Source organism: Argopecten irradians, chromosome 4 (genome assembly GCF_041381155.1).
Source record: "Argopecten irradians isolate NY chromosome 4, Ai_NY, whole genome shotgun sequence".
Classification (NCBI taxonomy): Eukaryota; Metazoa; Mollusca; class Bivalvia; order Pectinida; family Pectinidae; genus Argopecten; species Argopecten irradians.
In genome coordinates, this window is record NC_091137.1 from 21,139,737 (window position 1) to 21,155,484 (window position 15,748).

A 15,748-nucleotide genomic window follows, 5' to 3' on the forward strand; every position below is an offset into this window, starting at 1 on the left:
CGATTAGTTAATAGAATATGCATTGATAGTGGCGAAGCTTTAGAGATGGGTTTGACAGGGTGGTGGCATTTTGAAAGCATTTCCCAGCGACATATTCTGGTTTGGTAGTTTTTTCTTCTTGCTGTAGCACTTAATCAGCTTACAAAGACATGCGAATGACTGGAATATAGAAACAAGGAATATTTCAGGTTTAATCTATTATATATCCTGACTAGCATAACTGAAATCGGTTCTTTAATCTTTGAAGTGAAAATAACCACCATATTTACCAACAATGTCCCTCCTAGGTAATCTTTATCTTTTTACAGGTCTACTTGAGATTAGTTTATATAACGTTGACATGGTCCATGGGATCATATCAACCTACAGTTTGACATGTAGACTTATTGTTTAATTTGCTATCCTGATTTAAGACGAATCCCCATAGCGACAGTATCATAGACCTACCTTACTGCTGGACGTATCGATGGCGATCTTCCCTCCTTTCATCTTGTTGATTGGAAATGAATACGTTCTGTCGTGAATTCGTACATGAAGGCAGTAAGTTTGCATCGGTTGTCTCACTGCTGAACTCACCAGCCAGTTACCATCCTAGGAGACGGAACAGTTGCTTCTTGTTACGTATAATGGACTTTACTTCTCCGTCATAATTGTAAAAAAGGGAAATACATCAGAAGCCTCTTTAACACTGATTACAAAGTATTTAATGTCATTTTGACGAAAATCCAACTGCCATCCCATATGAGTAAGATTGTGTTGTGTTATATTGCAGTTGAACCAATAGTGGCTAAAGTTTCATTTCTCTGTATGTTAGGTAACTATAACACGTTCTCATCCCTTTGGAGAAATCCGATACCCTAAGTTGTTCTTTCAAAAACAGTTTTCATACAAGATACATAAGGAGAAAAACTTATGTTTGTTTGCCTATTTGGACTTCAGAAGAAGACTGTCGACCTTAAAACTTAATAGGTTAAAAAATAGGATTAAGTTATGTAAGACAATAACATTACCTCCCCTTCATGTTCTAGTATTGATTTGGCTTCATCTATGGCCCGTTCGTCGTGCACCGAGAAGAAACCTTCCACATCACACTGGTGGCTGCCATTCTGCGGTTTATTTAGGGTAGAGAGACTTGCCCGTATCCAGGAAGAGCGTCTTACATCTGGGGTGGATTGTGACATTGTCCATCCTGGTGAGAACGATTAAGTATAAGAGTGGTACAACAGCAGGACTAGAGTGTAATTTGGGCAAAGTGATGTAAACGTGAGGTACAACAGTAGGACTAAAGTGTAATATAGACAAAGTGATGTAAACGTGAGGTACATCAGTAGGACTAGAGTGTAATATAGACAAAGTGATGTAAACGTGAGGTACAACAGTAGGACTAGAGTGTAATATAGACAAAGTGATGTAAACGTGAGGTACAACAGTAGGACTAGAGTGTAATATAGACAAAGTGATGTAAACGTGAGGTACAACAGTAGGACTAGAGTGTAATATAGACAAAGAGATATAAACGTGAGGTACAACAGTAGGACTAGAGTGTAATATGGACAAAGTGATATAAACGTGAGGTACCACAGTAGGACTAGAGTGTAATATGGACAAAGTGATATAAACGTGAGGTACAACAGTAGGACTAGAGTGTAATATGGACAAAGTGATATAAACGTGAGGTACAACAGTAGGACTAGAGTGTAATATAGACAAAGTGATGTAAACGTGAGGTACAACAGTAGGACTAGAGTGTAATATAGACAAAGTGATGTAAACGTGAGGTACAACAGTAGGACTAGAGTGTAATATGGACAAAGTGATGTAAACGTGAGGTACAACAGTAGGACTAGAGTGTAATATGGACAAAGTGATATAAACGTGAGGTACAACAGTAGGACTAGAGTGTAATATAGACAAAGTGATGTAAACGTGAGGTACAACAGTAGGACTAGAGTGTAATATGGACAAAGTGATATAAACGTGAGGTACAACAGTAGGACTAGAGTGTAATATGGACAAAGTGATATAAACGTGAGGTACAACAGTAGGACTAGAGTGTAATATGGACAAAGTGATATAAACGTGAGGTACAACAGTAGGACTAGAGTGTAATATAGACAAAGTGGTATAAACGTGATGTACAACAGTAGGACTAGAGTGTAATATGGACAAAGTGATGTAAACGTGAGTGTACAACAGTAGGACTAGAGTGTAATATTGACAAAGTGATATAAACGTGATGTACAACAGTAGGACTAGAGTGTAATATGGACAAAGTGATATAAACGTGAGGTACAACAGTAGGACTAGAGTGTAATATGGACAAAGTGATATAAACGTGATGTACAACAGTAGGACTAGAGTGTAATATAGACAAAGTGGTATAAACGTGATGTACAACAGTAGGACTAGAGTGTAATATAGACAAAGTGGTATAAACGTGATGTACAACAGTAGGACTAGAGTGTAATATGGACAAAGTGATGTAAACGTGATGTACAACAGTAGGACTAGAGTGTAATATTGACAAAGTGATGTAAACGTGAGGTACAACAGTAGGACTAGAGTGTAATATAGACAAAGTGATATAAACGTGATGTACAACAGTAGGACTAGAGTGTAATATGGACAAAGTGATGTAAACGTGATGTACAACAGTAGGACTAGAGTGTTATATTGACAAAGTGATGTAAACGTGAGGTACAACAGTAGGACTAGAGCTTTATATTGACAAAGTGATATAAACGTGATGTACAACAGTAGGACTAGAGTGTAATATGACAAAGTGATATAAACGTGATGTACAACAGTAGGACTAGAGTGTAATATGGACAAAGTGATATAAACGTGAGGTACAACAGTAGGACTAGAGTGTAATATGGACAAAGTGATATAAACGTGAGGTACAACAGTAGGACTAGAGTGTAATATGGACAAAGTGATATAAACGTGAGGTACAACAGTAGGACTAGAGTGTAATATGGACAAAGTGATATAAACGTGAGGTACAACAGTAGGACTAGAGTGTAATATGGACAAAGTGATATAAACGTGAGGTACAACAGTAGGACTAGAGTGTAATATGGACAAAGTGATATAAACGTGATGTACAACAGTAGGACTAGAGTGTAATATGGACAAAGTGATGTAAACGTGATGTACAACAGTAGGACTAGAGTGTAATATAGACAAAGTGATGTAAACGTGATGTACAACAGTAGGACTAGAGTGTAATATGGACAAAGTGATATAAACGTGAGGTACAACAGTAGGACTAGAGTGTAATATGGACAAAGTGATATAAACGTGAGGTACAACAGTAGGACTAGAGTGTAATATGGACAAAGTGATATATAAACGTGAGGTACAACAGTAGGACTAGAGTGTAATATGGACAAAGTGATATAAACGTGAGGTACAACAGTAGGACTAGAGTGTAATATGGACAAAGTGATGTAAACGTGAGGTACAACAGTAGGACTAGAGTGTTATATTGACAAAGTGATATAAACGTGATGTACAACAGTAGGACTAGAGTGTAATATGGACAAAGTGATATAAACGTGAGGTACAACAGTAGGACTAGAGTGTAATATAGACAAAGTGATATAAACGTGATGTACAACAGTAGGACTAGAGTGTAATATGGACAAAGTGATATAAACGTGAGGTACAGCAGTAGGACTAGAGTGTAATATGGACAAAGTGATATAAACGTGAGGTACAACAGTAGGACTAGAGTGTAATATGGACAAAGTGATGTAAACGTGAGTTACAACAGTAGGACTAGAGTGTAATATAGACAAAGTGATGTAAACGTGAGGTACAACAGTAGGACTAGAGTGTAATATGGACAAAGTGATGTAAACGTGAGGTACAACAGTAGGACTAGAGTGTAATATGGACAAAGTGATGTAAACGTGAGGTACAACAGTAGGACTAGAGTGTAATATGGACAAAGTGATGTAAACGTGAGGTACAGCAGTAGGACTAGAGTGTAATATGGACAAAGTGATGTAAACGTGAGGTACAACAGTAGGACTAGAGTGTAATATGGACAAAGTGATGTAAACGTGAGGTACAACAGTAGGACTACAGTGTAATAAAGACAAAGCTACGTAAATCCTAGAGATAATGAGTAAAACAGTAGGACTAGCGTGTGATATGGATAATGTGATGTAAATCCTAGGTGTACAGCAATATGACCAGGTTTTTTTGGACTGTAATATAGTCAATTCCTCAAGAAATGATTTCTTTCATAAAGTAATTGTAGTGGTATTTGATGATGATGATGATGATGATGATGATGATGATGATGATGATGAATATAATATGATGATCATGATCATTATGATGATGATAGTGTCGTCATCATCTCATTCCATTTGACATACCTTTTTGAAAACTCGGGCCTTCATGGACGGCATCCTGTGTAAACAAATCAAATATCGAGGCTTTAGTTAAAGTGAGAAACAAAAGGTTCCAACAATATTGTAATATGTATTATAAAATCATTCAAACCGGTTTTCTGTCAATTCATTCTAAAATCTTTTACTTTTATTATAAGAACATTCTTTCAATCTCACATAATTTAATATTTCTTCAGTGGAATCGACTAAATTCATGGTTGTTACACATAATGCTATTTTTAAATGTATTAAGCGTCGAGCATTATGTAAGGAACAGATATAACTAAACCAATTTTGAAAATGTTATCTCATCAGTCATGCCTGAAATGATTTCGACAGATACATTCATTGTATTGTTTGAACCTCGGTAATAAAAATAGAATTTAAAAAAATAATGAAATAGAAGCTGATCTTCGACAATGACGAGGGTTTTCGATCGTTATATAATCATTTATCTGCATGCGTTTTTCTTCTTATCTATTTTATCACTCCACTTTTTTATGTATTAGCAACGGTTATGAAAAGCCGAATACTTTGATTATGACTGGTTGTAATATTATGATTACTGGTAAATGATTAGCAAGAGTGTGAATAAGCGTTATTACAGTAAAAAGATCATCAGAGAATGTGGTATATTGATCAGAAGCATAAATCCATAGTACTACCAAAAATACAAAAGTATAGAAAGCGAGTTAATTTCGGATTCGCTTGGTAGAACACTGCTTAATTTCTCAAAATATATCCACTTTTTTTTATTGAATTCGTAACATATAATTAAAAGACAAATGACTAGGTCTATGTAAAACATATGATTCGATATAAAGACTGACATGCCAGTTTTCTGTATCATTTTCATTTGGGTAATGCTGTACATAAGAAAGGTCATTCTAATTCAACTGTATTGCTTACGTTTCAATTTATGAGATGACATTAAACGAAGACACTTATTCTTTTATTTTTCATAATTAGTTGTTTAGATAACAAAACAAATCGACAGCAATATTATAATATCTAATAATCAAATTTGTCAGTAGATAGTGCGTATGTAATAAAATTCATGTAATTACATAATTATGTAAGTAGAAATGCAGATCACAAACCAGTGCGTATTTGTTATTATGATGTAAACGTCGCGTGCTACTTATACCAGCCATATTGACACACATTACATACCATCGTATAACTCAGTTCTGAATAAGACGGAGTAAAATTACTAGATGTATTGCAAAATTGTAAAGGAAACTTAATAGCAATACAGATATAACACAAACTTAAAAAATGGTCCGTTTTATTTGATGTATTTAAGAACAAACCAAGAATTTATCTACAACGATACTAAATAATTCTTACTTAAATGTTTTCATGACTCAAATATATTAGCCACTAATCAAATAGAAACTATTGTTACATAGAAATATCGCTGATTTCTAATATATTAGTATTGGAAATGACAACCATATGGTAACAATATTCTCGACATGGCTGACTGACAATTCAAAATACTATATAAAAATGAAAGCCGTTCTATCCCCGTGGATTAGGTGTATTATTTTTTATTTACAAGATCACACAAACTTGTATAATATGAAGCTTATATCAAGGTTCACAGATAAAACATTGATAGTACTTAAGTGATACAACCATACCAAAGTTCTTCTGAATGAAGTTGGATTTTTAAGATCTACACTGAGTGAGACATAAACATATGTATACAATATACAATTACTTACTTTCTTGACGATTCACATTCTCCATTGATATACTATGTACTACAAATCTATCATTTGGTCTGGTCATATAGATTGGGTTATCTACAGAGTGGGCTTCAACCTTTGAGGTTGTCCCAGCTGCTCCATCTTCAGACAACTTCAAAATATTTTCCTCATTAGCACGGCTTGCCCCCCTGTCATCATTTTTATAAAGAGATTCCTTGTCATTATTGTCAGATTCTGCCACTCGTTCTGTTGTTGCGTCAATTACTCGTGCAATTGTCGGATAATTGGTGGCATGGGATTTCGTGTGACTGTCATACGTGTTCTCTGGCAAACCAAGCACCGGCGTCAAAACTTGTTCTGAGGCCGAAACAGTCGACGGCTTCAGCTCACCTTCCCAGCACTGGTTGGAGCCAGGCAGGGTCAGATGAACATCAAAGGTATTCAAAGGCTAGAAAAAGTCATACGAGAGAACGAGTGAGGAGTGGTATTTAATTAATTTGTGTGCTGATGAGTCTTAGCTTTAGAGCCAACAACAGTTATGATTATCCTAAAATAACCCAGCTGTAAAACATTGTTTTAACACTTACTGTTTCTATTTTTGTGAGGCTCTTACGTTTGTGTATTGACAAAGGTTTATGCGTGTGCAGTTGAAGACAGAATGTAAAAGTACCACCAATAAAAGAAAGAAAAAAGAATTTATTTTTTGGTGAATAACTTGTGTGTTATTATCACATACTGTCATACAAAAATAAACTTGATTCAAACACAAAATCGAATACTTACACCATCCGGAGATTGTCGTGGCTGAATTGTTATCTTTGGAGTATTGCCCTCCGCTCCTAAACAAAACTTATTGGTTTCAGAAAGAATGTTGACAATTAATTTTAATTACATGTATTTTATATATGCGTTTAGAAGTAATATAGTGTTTTCACCATTAGGGATGGTGCATGTGTGGGTGTGATGGTGAGTGAGTGAGTGTTAGGGTGTGTGTGTATGCGTGTGATGGTGTGCGTGAGGGTGAGATGGCTAGTGTGGGTGAGTGTGAGTGTGTGTATTGGTGTGTGTGTGTCGGTGTGACAATTTTCTTTTTACTTAGCGTTATCCAACAGAGAATGAGGGATCTGCGATAATTACAAAACTATTGCCTTTGATATTATTGCATTTTTCACCAGTTTCCGACTAGGGATTGATCGTGTGACAGGTACAAAGGCAATTACCTATATAGTGGTATGGAGCAATGTGTGTGGAATTAACGAAGTTATTGTCTACATAGTCTTACATTGTCTAAATAGTGCTGTATTGTATAGAGCCACAATGTCTACATAGTGCTATATTGTATATATAACAAGTTAGGGCAACGAAGAAATTCTAACAGTGTGGACAAAATATTGTCGAATTTTCGAGGCGATCTATCCCTTTGTCTAGACACAAAGCGAATAAAATAGAATTACGTATCAGGACGGTCACGAATGATACAGATACGCTACAGGGACATAAGCGATACGTATTGTCTGGATTATCCTTTCAGTCAGTCGCTATAATTGGTTGCGATCGGCGAAGGCTTATGTAGTTTATCTTATGAAAGAGATGGGGCGTGCTAGTAACAAACATATTGTCTACTACCATTGAGAAGGGATGTATGCAAAATATTTTTGTAGCAATCACAGTACCATCCTCGATACTCCAGGGGTTACTTTTACTGACGTTACATTCACCCCTGGACTATCTGATAATGAAAGTAGGGGCAGCAGGTAATTAAGTCGTTTGGTGGACATCAATAGAGCCGTATAACGGTACGCTGTGGTTGACTGTGTGGCTTTGAAGTTGGGCGTCACTTTCTCTATAGTCTTCAAAGGAAATCTGTGCAGGCATATGATTGGTTCAGATTTGTTCTCCTGACCCTCCTTCAGTTTAACTATGAGATAGTCCAGGGGTGAACATAACGTCAGTGATAGTAAACCCTGGAGTATCGAGGATTTCAAAGTTCTAGCGTACAGGGATAATGGAATTTTGACAGTATAAAACTACTGCCTATTTTACTTTACTACCAAACACGCGGACTGAGAGTGTGTCAGGTATTAGGTTTTTGTCAAAGTAATGGTAATGATCCACAATAAACTTACTTATATTTAAATGCTACATTAACATTTGGAGATTTTGTGAAAAATGCTTCGGCTATATTCATTTGTAATTTTAGTACATCCAGTAAGTTCGTTGTGTACAGTACCATAATTGTGTACAGTACCACATTATGGCAATGCGCTTGTTTCGTCCAATGCTTAACAATTACTATAGAGCTACCCTTTAAAATTAAATGAAACGAAAACATGAACATTATTGATTTTGCTAGCACTTTGCGAAGATTTAGAAGAAACTTTCTATTATCGTAGGTCTTGTAAATAATATTCCGCTGTAGAGGGAATTCTTCAAAAGAGCGTTGTCATACTGTAATAAGTCTCAATAATTTATGACGGTCTTTTAAATAATTAAATTAATTTACTTACATCCATGATAAACATTTGAATTTCACCTGTTTATAGTCCGATGTACATTCAGGTTGTATCTGCGTATAATTGCGCAGTAATTCTGTACGTCGGAACGTGATACGATTTTTTGTGTGTATGTCATTTCATAAATAGCTCAGTGAATAAACAGGTTTACTGGCGGATGTATGAACGAGAGATACTATATTCAATTCAACCTACCTGTTTGTGTATTATTCTCCGCTTCTCTCAAGCCAGACCGACTGTCCTAGAATGACAAAATGTAGGTAGATTGCCTATATTGGTATTATGATAAAGCAGGCTTTAAAAACTTCGCATGCAACTTGTGATATGTTTATGGTCGATAAATGACATTAATTGTCACTCATTAATTAGTGTCTATATTCCATGTCTACGGGACACATGAAATCATGTGTTTACCATATGAATCGACATTATTCTGTTTTGGAAATTAAAAGCGATATACATATTCTTATCAGCTTAAGCTTATTCCTGACATTACATAATATCTATCTGTGTTAATATTTGCTAAAATGGTTAAACTCTCATTTGCATCATGAGGTGTTACCGCGATATTCATAATTTCAACAATGTGTACCCGTGTTCTGTCAGATGATCTACGTGATATAAAATCCCTAGTTTCCCTGTATGGGGTAATGTCAGGGGTCCCGGAACCCTGCCCATGTTCCACAGGTGTTTTTGGCGGCCCCACGCCAATGTATGGATTCTCCTCTGGTGTTGACGGAGATATTTGACCTAGATTTAATTTCAAAGAAACATGATAAGACAATAGCTATACATGCATATCATATTGTATTGTGAGCATGCTATTCTCTTATTTCATCATGAACATTTTGGAGTTCTTTTTCCTACATATTATTTAAAACAAATAAATATATTCTGTATCACATTGTTTCAACACCCCCAATTAGTTTTAAAGGGTCCCAAGGAGATGAAGAAGATAAAAAAGTTACTCACTTTTTGGATGGTACAGGTAATCGTAGGGGTTGGGTCGGCATGGGTCAGGGGGGCGTCGTGGTACACTTCCATAGTGATACGGGGGGTCTGGAATACTGTTATTTATGGTTATATTGCCTATGTGGATAACACTACCACTAGAATCGGAATTCTTTTCCTTAATATCATTTGTCAACTGTCTTAAAATATCGCCAATGCCAACGTTCTCCTGGTTTTCAGGTTTCTGGACCTTGACATATGTTGGTTCGTCACGTCGGAGTTGAGCATTGTGAATGGAATCATATGGGGATGCATTCATGTCAATTTGTACTGCATTGTATTCCATGCCTCGTAATGAGGGTTCTGAAGGATATTGGTGCGTATACAACGGCGGGGGTGGTGTTTCTGAGGTTTCCCGAGGAAAAGGTGCCTTCACATAGGTATCCTCCCTAACATTGGTTTGACTGTGTAAAGGTACCCCACTATCGAGTGACAGATCAAGCGATCGCCTTTCCTCCTCCATTGTTGCTCTGCAAAAGGGAAAATTTAAGGATGTACCCTTAGTAGGCTTCAGCCACGTTCAGGTCTCATTTTCATCTAGTGTGAAATGATTTTGTGACATTTTATTTAGTTAGTTTAACGTGTTATTAACAGCCAGGGTCATTTAAGGACTAGCCAGGTTTGTTGGTGAAGGAAAGCCGGGGCATTAAAAACAATTAAACTTCACAATTTTGATATGTTTTTATTCTTGAAAACGGAATGCTATATATGGCACAACGGTTAAACAATACATATATCATAGAACATGTTTAGGATTTGTATTTATTATGAGGCAGATTTAATTTTTCATGTACATCAAATTTAAAAAAAAATGACAAATAAATATTGAACTTTGGGAAAATTCAGGGGTATGTGAGACTAATTTTGCTTTAAAATCTAACAAAAGATCTTAGACCTATACAGTTTGTAGAATGGTTTCTTTGCTTGAAAATTTCTATATTAAGTGTTAGTACGTGTTGTATTGCAATTCTGGAGAGCTGGACTTATTTAATATTAGTAGCGGCTCCATTCCAGTATGATCAAATGTACCTACATTCTACCACAAGCCCTACCAATGTATGTGTTCACAACATGTTTCATGTAGTTAGGTTTCTACTGAAAAGAAATAGTAGTAGTTGGTAGTTATAAAATAGAATAAATGTATTTAAATTTCCTAAAATGGAAAGCATTATGATTATAAACAAATGCCTTGATTCGAAAACGCACCTAACATAATACTCGTAAAACTGCCTTTACTGCCAAGTACTTGTAGTACACATATTTTACTTTATGCTAACCTGTTCAAGATTTCTTGTGTATTAAAATTTGACGGTTTAGAATATGTGTTTTTCTGAAATGTTTATTGAAATAATATGTCTATGTAATATCACTAGGTGGCAAGTACACCATGCTTGTCAATGTTTTGAACATTTTTTTTCTATAAATATTAATGAAATAAGTTCAGCTATTTTATACATAATCAGTTTACAGCTTTAAAACATGACACATTAATGTAATTTTTTTCGCAGATATTGTTTTTTCTTTCTTGTAAATAATTGCAAATCCCTTTATCAAAGGCTGCCATTTTGACAAGTTAAACCAAACTTAATCCAAGGCTATTTACCAGTTGAGATAAATCAAAGTAAATATATGAATATTTTGTGTTTTGTTAAATAATATCAGATATAAAATAAAAATCGTCAGGAATTGTTTATTCCTTAACAACTCGAAATAACAATTACACATTTATGGTTCTATTTCTCTCTTACACACATGGTATATATTCCAAAACGAATAAGAGATTATCAACTGGTCATTTAGGGCCAAACTTAAGACTAAGACAGCAATCACAAACTTACAGTAAGTTTTGCAAGCAACACACATCCCCTGCTATCAATTAGATTGCTTAAGTTATGCTATAAACATATGAAGTTTGAACAAAGCCCGTTGACGTGTTCTCAAGTTATCGTCCGAAAACTTGTGAAACAATTTATTTTTAGTAACAGAAACATTTGTAATTGACCTTTTGCCCCCAAATTTAATCCAAGCTGTATTTTCTCATATGCTACCATAGGGTGAAGTTTGATATGTTAAAGATGACCTACTTAGATAATTGTATCATTTCACACATCAGGGCTTAATATGTCAATAACACGAACAAAAATTAGCTAGATTTCAATTTCAGAAATATTTTATTAACAATACAAATATAAAGAAAATTACAAGGTATTGTTAAAAGAATTAGACAACAGGCGCAATGCCTATATCAGTCTTCTTCTATTACTTCCGGTTAGGCTTGGTAGAAATATATTATGTATCAATTGATTATTTCTACAGAAATAATATATCATAACATGTAAAGTACATCTAATTTATTATGGATTAAGGAGTATTATATTTTCATCATAAAATTAAATAGAATAGGTATTATAATTTTAGAGATAACTACTATTCAAAATTACTTAGAAAAAAGAAAACAAAAATATTATTTGATAAAGTGTAGACACAACATATTTCCACCAAGTCTAAAATGAAAAGTTATATGTAATTTATATATATAATAAACAGTAACACACTCACACACATTCATTCGCACTTTCAAACTAGAATGTTTTAAGGTGTATTTAACATAACAAACTTGCCTTGCTATAATAGTAGGTAATAAGTAGATTGAAGTAAACGTATTACTACTAAAGACAGTATTACATATAATGTCTTATTTGTACATAGAAAAGCGTTTAGAGGATTTAATATATAAGTTAACATGATATAGAATGGAATTATTTAAATGGCCAGGAGCATTAAGGATGCCACACACAAAGCAATGGAGATTTATATAACCTAGCAAATTGTATATAGATAGAACATGGATTAGCTAGATACAGAAAAAAATGTTGGCGTAGTGATGATTTAAGTAAAAACAATTTAAGTTAAAAAATGGTAAAGCTATGGTAAAGCTTTTATATAATTAAAGCGAAAAAAATACACATTTTCAAAATGGGCGCCAAATGGGCCATTTTTAAAATCTTCATCTAAAAAATCTAATAGGAATAAAAATGACTGGGGATCCAGAGAAAAATGTATTTTGGTTTTAGTAGACATTCGAAATAATCGGATACGAAGTGTTTATATTAAAGTGTTTTGGGATTTTCTTGTTTGCAAATTTTGAAAGACTGACAGAGAATTGGAAGAAATGACAGTTTTTTTTTTTTTTTTTTTTTTAAATAGGGTTCTTCGATGTGACCAAGAGCACATGTTTCCGCGCAGAAAGTAATGCACCATCTGACTGTACAGCATTCTGCTTCAACTATCTCGCCATCTTTTCAAAAGTACCCTCAAAATAAAATTATATATTCTAAACTTTTACAGACAACTTTATGAAAACAATGCATTTATCAACATCATACATACCATTCAATACCTTATTGGTGGGTCGAATTGGTTTTACGTCCATCTAAAGGTCTATACACAACATGGAAATAGTTATCACGAAGTACATTTTCAAACATTAAAAATCAAAACACAAAAGAGTTCCTACTCACATTATCAGCCTATATATATATATATATATATAAACAACGAACGAATGTGAGAATAGAAATCGGCTATTTTCATATTCGTTATCTTGCGATTTTATCAGACCAATATCGAAAATGAGAAACAGAAGTATGACTTACCATAATCTCAAGTAGAATGCTGTGACTGTGTGTACTGTGGTGTAGACAGTTATGCTGTAACTGTACTGGTGCTGTACTGTAACCGTACTGGTGCTGTACTGTAACTGTACTGGTGCTGTACTGTAACCGTACTGGTGCTGTACTGTAACCGTACTGGTGCTGTACTGTAACCGTACTGGTGCTGTACTGTAACAGTATTGGTGCTGTACTGTAACCGTACTGGTGCTGTACTGTAACCGTACTGGTGCTGTACTGTAACCGTACTGGTGCTGCACTGTAACCGTACTGGTGCTAACTGTAACCCTACTGGTGCTGAAACATTACACGGTTTCGGTTCCTGTTACATCATCATACTGTCGCAAATTGGTTAAGAGTTCCTCTGACACTACTGTATCAAGTTGCTGCTAAGCTGTTACAGTGCTTGTTATGTAAACTCATGCCATTTCTTGGATAAACATAAATCATTTTCAAAATTAACTTCCTGGTCTATCACTGTGACGTAGCTACAATGTGGAAAGCGCCCACCCGGTAACCCGCATGCATATGGGGATTTTTTAAAGTCTAAAAATAGATTTTTGGCTGAACTGCGCAGTTGTGTTAGACTACATTGTAAGCCAAGTCGCTAGTGCAGTCTACTGTTGTAATCTTTTTATGAGAAAATAACTATGTTATGTTTTATAAGCTCCAAAGCGTAGACCGATAATTTTAAACAAGCTTTCATTTGATCGCTGTAGATTGTCCAAATTTTACTCAACAAATTATGCAAATTCAATAATTTTCCATATCTAAACATAGTATAATCGATATCAGACAATAAGGTTTTCCACTTGGAAGCAAAAATGTTGATAAACACACTATGTATCGCTGTCTACATGATAAGCTTAACTTCAGGAGCAAAATGTTTACCTTTGTAGCCAGTCTTGTGAACCCAAATCAACATAGTACTTGTAATGAGTAACAATTAATAAAAATTCTTTTTCGATGTATTTATCGAGATTACACGGATCAGAAACATTACGGTGAATGGTTTATCAATAGATATAAAGGCTATGAATTTTGATTTAACAAGTAAATGATGAATATATCTAAAATTAATGTGAAAGTGGTGAAAGGTGTGAGAGTCCTTCTGTGAAAGAAACTTTGCTTTATATATGTCTATCGATTTAAAAAAAAAATATGCGAACAAACAGAAAAAAGAAATTTTGTTTTCAACCAAAATCAGCTTCACGTGAAAGATATGGAATTCTCATAATTAAATTATATCCTTTAATATAAGTCGAAAATATGAAGTCCTGCTAGTTGCATACACGCACACAAAATCATCACATCTTATCAGTCATTTGAATCATGTGTGTCTAGCCGTTTCATGCAAAGTTGGAATTAACACTTAAATTAAATGGCCGAGGAGAAAATATCACAACATTTTGATATCTGTTTCAGGAAGCGATCATTTCAGTAAGATGAATTATTAAACAGATACTTGCTCCTAGACTATACCAGATAATTGTCAGTTACAATGTCGTAATAGTAGTGGCACTCAGTGATGATTGCTTGAGCAGGTCAATCGCAATGTGAAATTTTGATGGGATGATGGGCATCATGTTTGTCTTATAAGGTTTAACGTCCAATTAACAGCCATGGTCATTTAAGGACGGGCTCCCATGTATGCAGTGTGTGGATGTCTGTATGTTTTGGGAGGCTGCGGTATATTTGTGCTTTTGTGTGGTGTGATGTTTTGGGAGGCTGTGGTATATTTGTGTGTGTGTGTCTGTAGTGCTGTGTTGTGTGTGTGTGTGAATAGTTTTGGGAGGCTGTGGTGTTATATTTGTTTTGCTGATTGTGTGTATGAATGTCTGTATGTTTTGGAAGGCTGTGGTATATTTGTGTTGTGTGTATGTGAATGTCTGTATGTTTTGGGAGGCTGCGGTATATTTGTGCTGTTTGATGTATGTATTTGTGGAATGTTGTTGTTTTGGGAGGCTGCGGTATATTTGTGTGTGTGTGTATGACTGTTGTTTTGAAGGCTGCGGTTATTTGTGTTGTGTGTGTGAATGTCTGTATTTTTGGGAGGCTGGTATATTTGTGTGTGTGTGTGTGTGTGTGTGTGAATGTCTGTATGTTTTGGGAGGCTGCGGTATATTTGTGTTGTGTGTGTGTGAATGTCTGTATGTTTTGGGAGGCTGTGGTATATTTGTGTTGTGTGTGTATGTCTGTATATTTTGGGAGGCTGCGGTATATTTGTGTTGTGTGTGGATGTCTGTATGTTTTGGAAGGCTGTGGTATATTTGTGTTGTGTGTGGATGTCTGTATGTTTTGGGAGGCTGCGGTATATGTTTTGGGAGGCTGCGGTATATTTGTGTTGTATGTGGATGTCTGTATATTTTGGGAGGCTGCGGTATATTTGTGTTGTGTGTGGATGTCTGTATGTTTTGGGAGGCTGCGGTATA

At 35.1% G+C, this 15,748-nt stretch overlaps 1 protein-coding gene across 1 annotated transcript; it reads right to left on the minus strand.

Moving 5' to 3' along the window:
* Nucleotides 1-20: 20 nt before the first annotated feature.
* LOC138320922 (uncharacterized) lies at nucleotides 21-13,821 on the minus strand. Its single transcript, XM_069264228.1, has 11 exons — nucleotides 13,302-13,821; nucleotides 9,607-10,115; nucleotides 9,227-9,384; nucleotides 8,830-8,875; nucleotides 6,905-6,960; nucleotides 6,137-6,569; nucleotides 5,580-5,596; nucleotides 4,392-4,425; nucleotides 1,011-1,189; nucleotides 448-591; nucleotides 21-159 (listed from the first exon to the last, which is right to left on the minus strand). The coding sequence occupies exons 2-11, from the start codon at nucleotides 10,106-10,108 to the stop codon at nucleotides 40-42; spliced, it is 1,689 nt and encodes a 562-aa protein (XP_069120329.1). The 5' UTR covers nucleotides 10,109-10,115; nucleotides 13,302-13,821; the 3' UTR covers nucleotides 21-39.
* Between the last annotated feature and the right edge of the window lie 1,927 nt (nucleotides 13,822-15,748).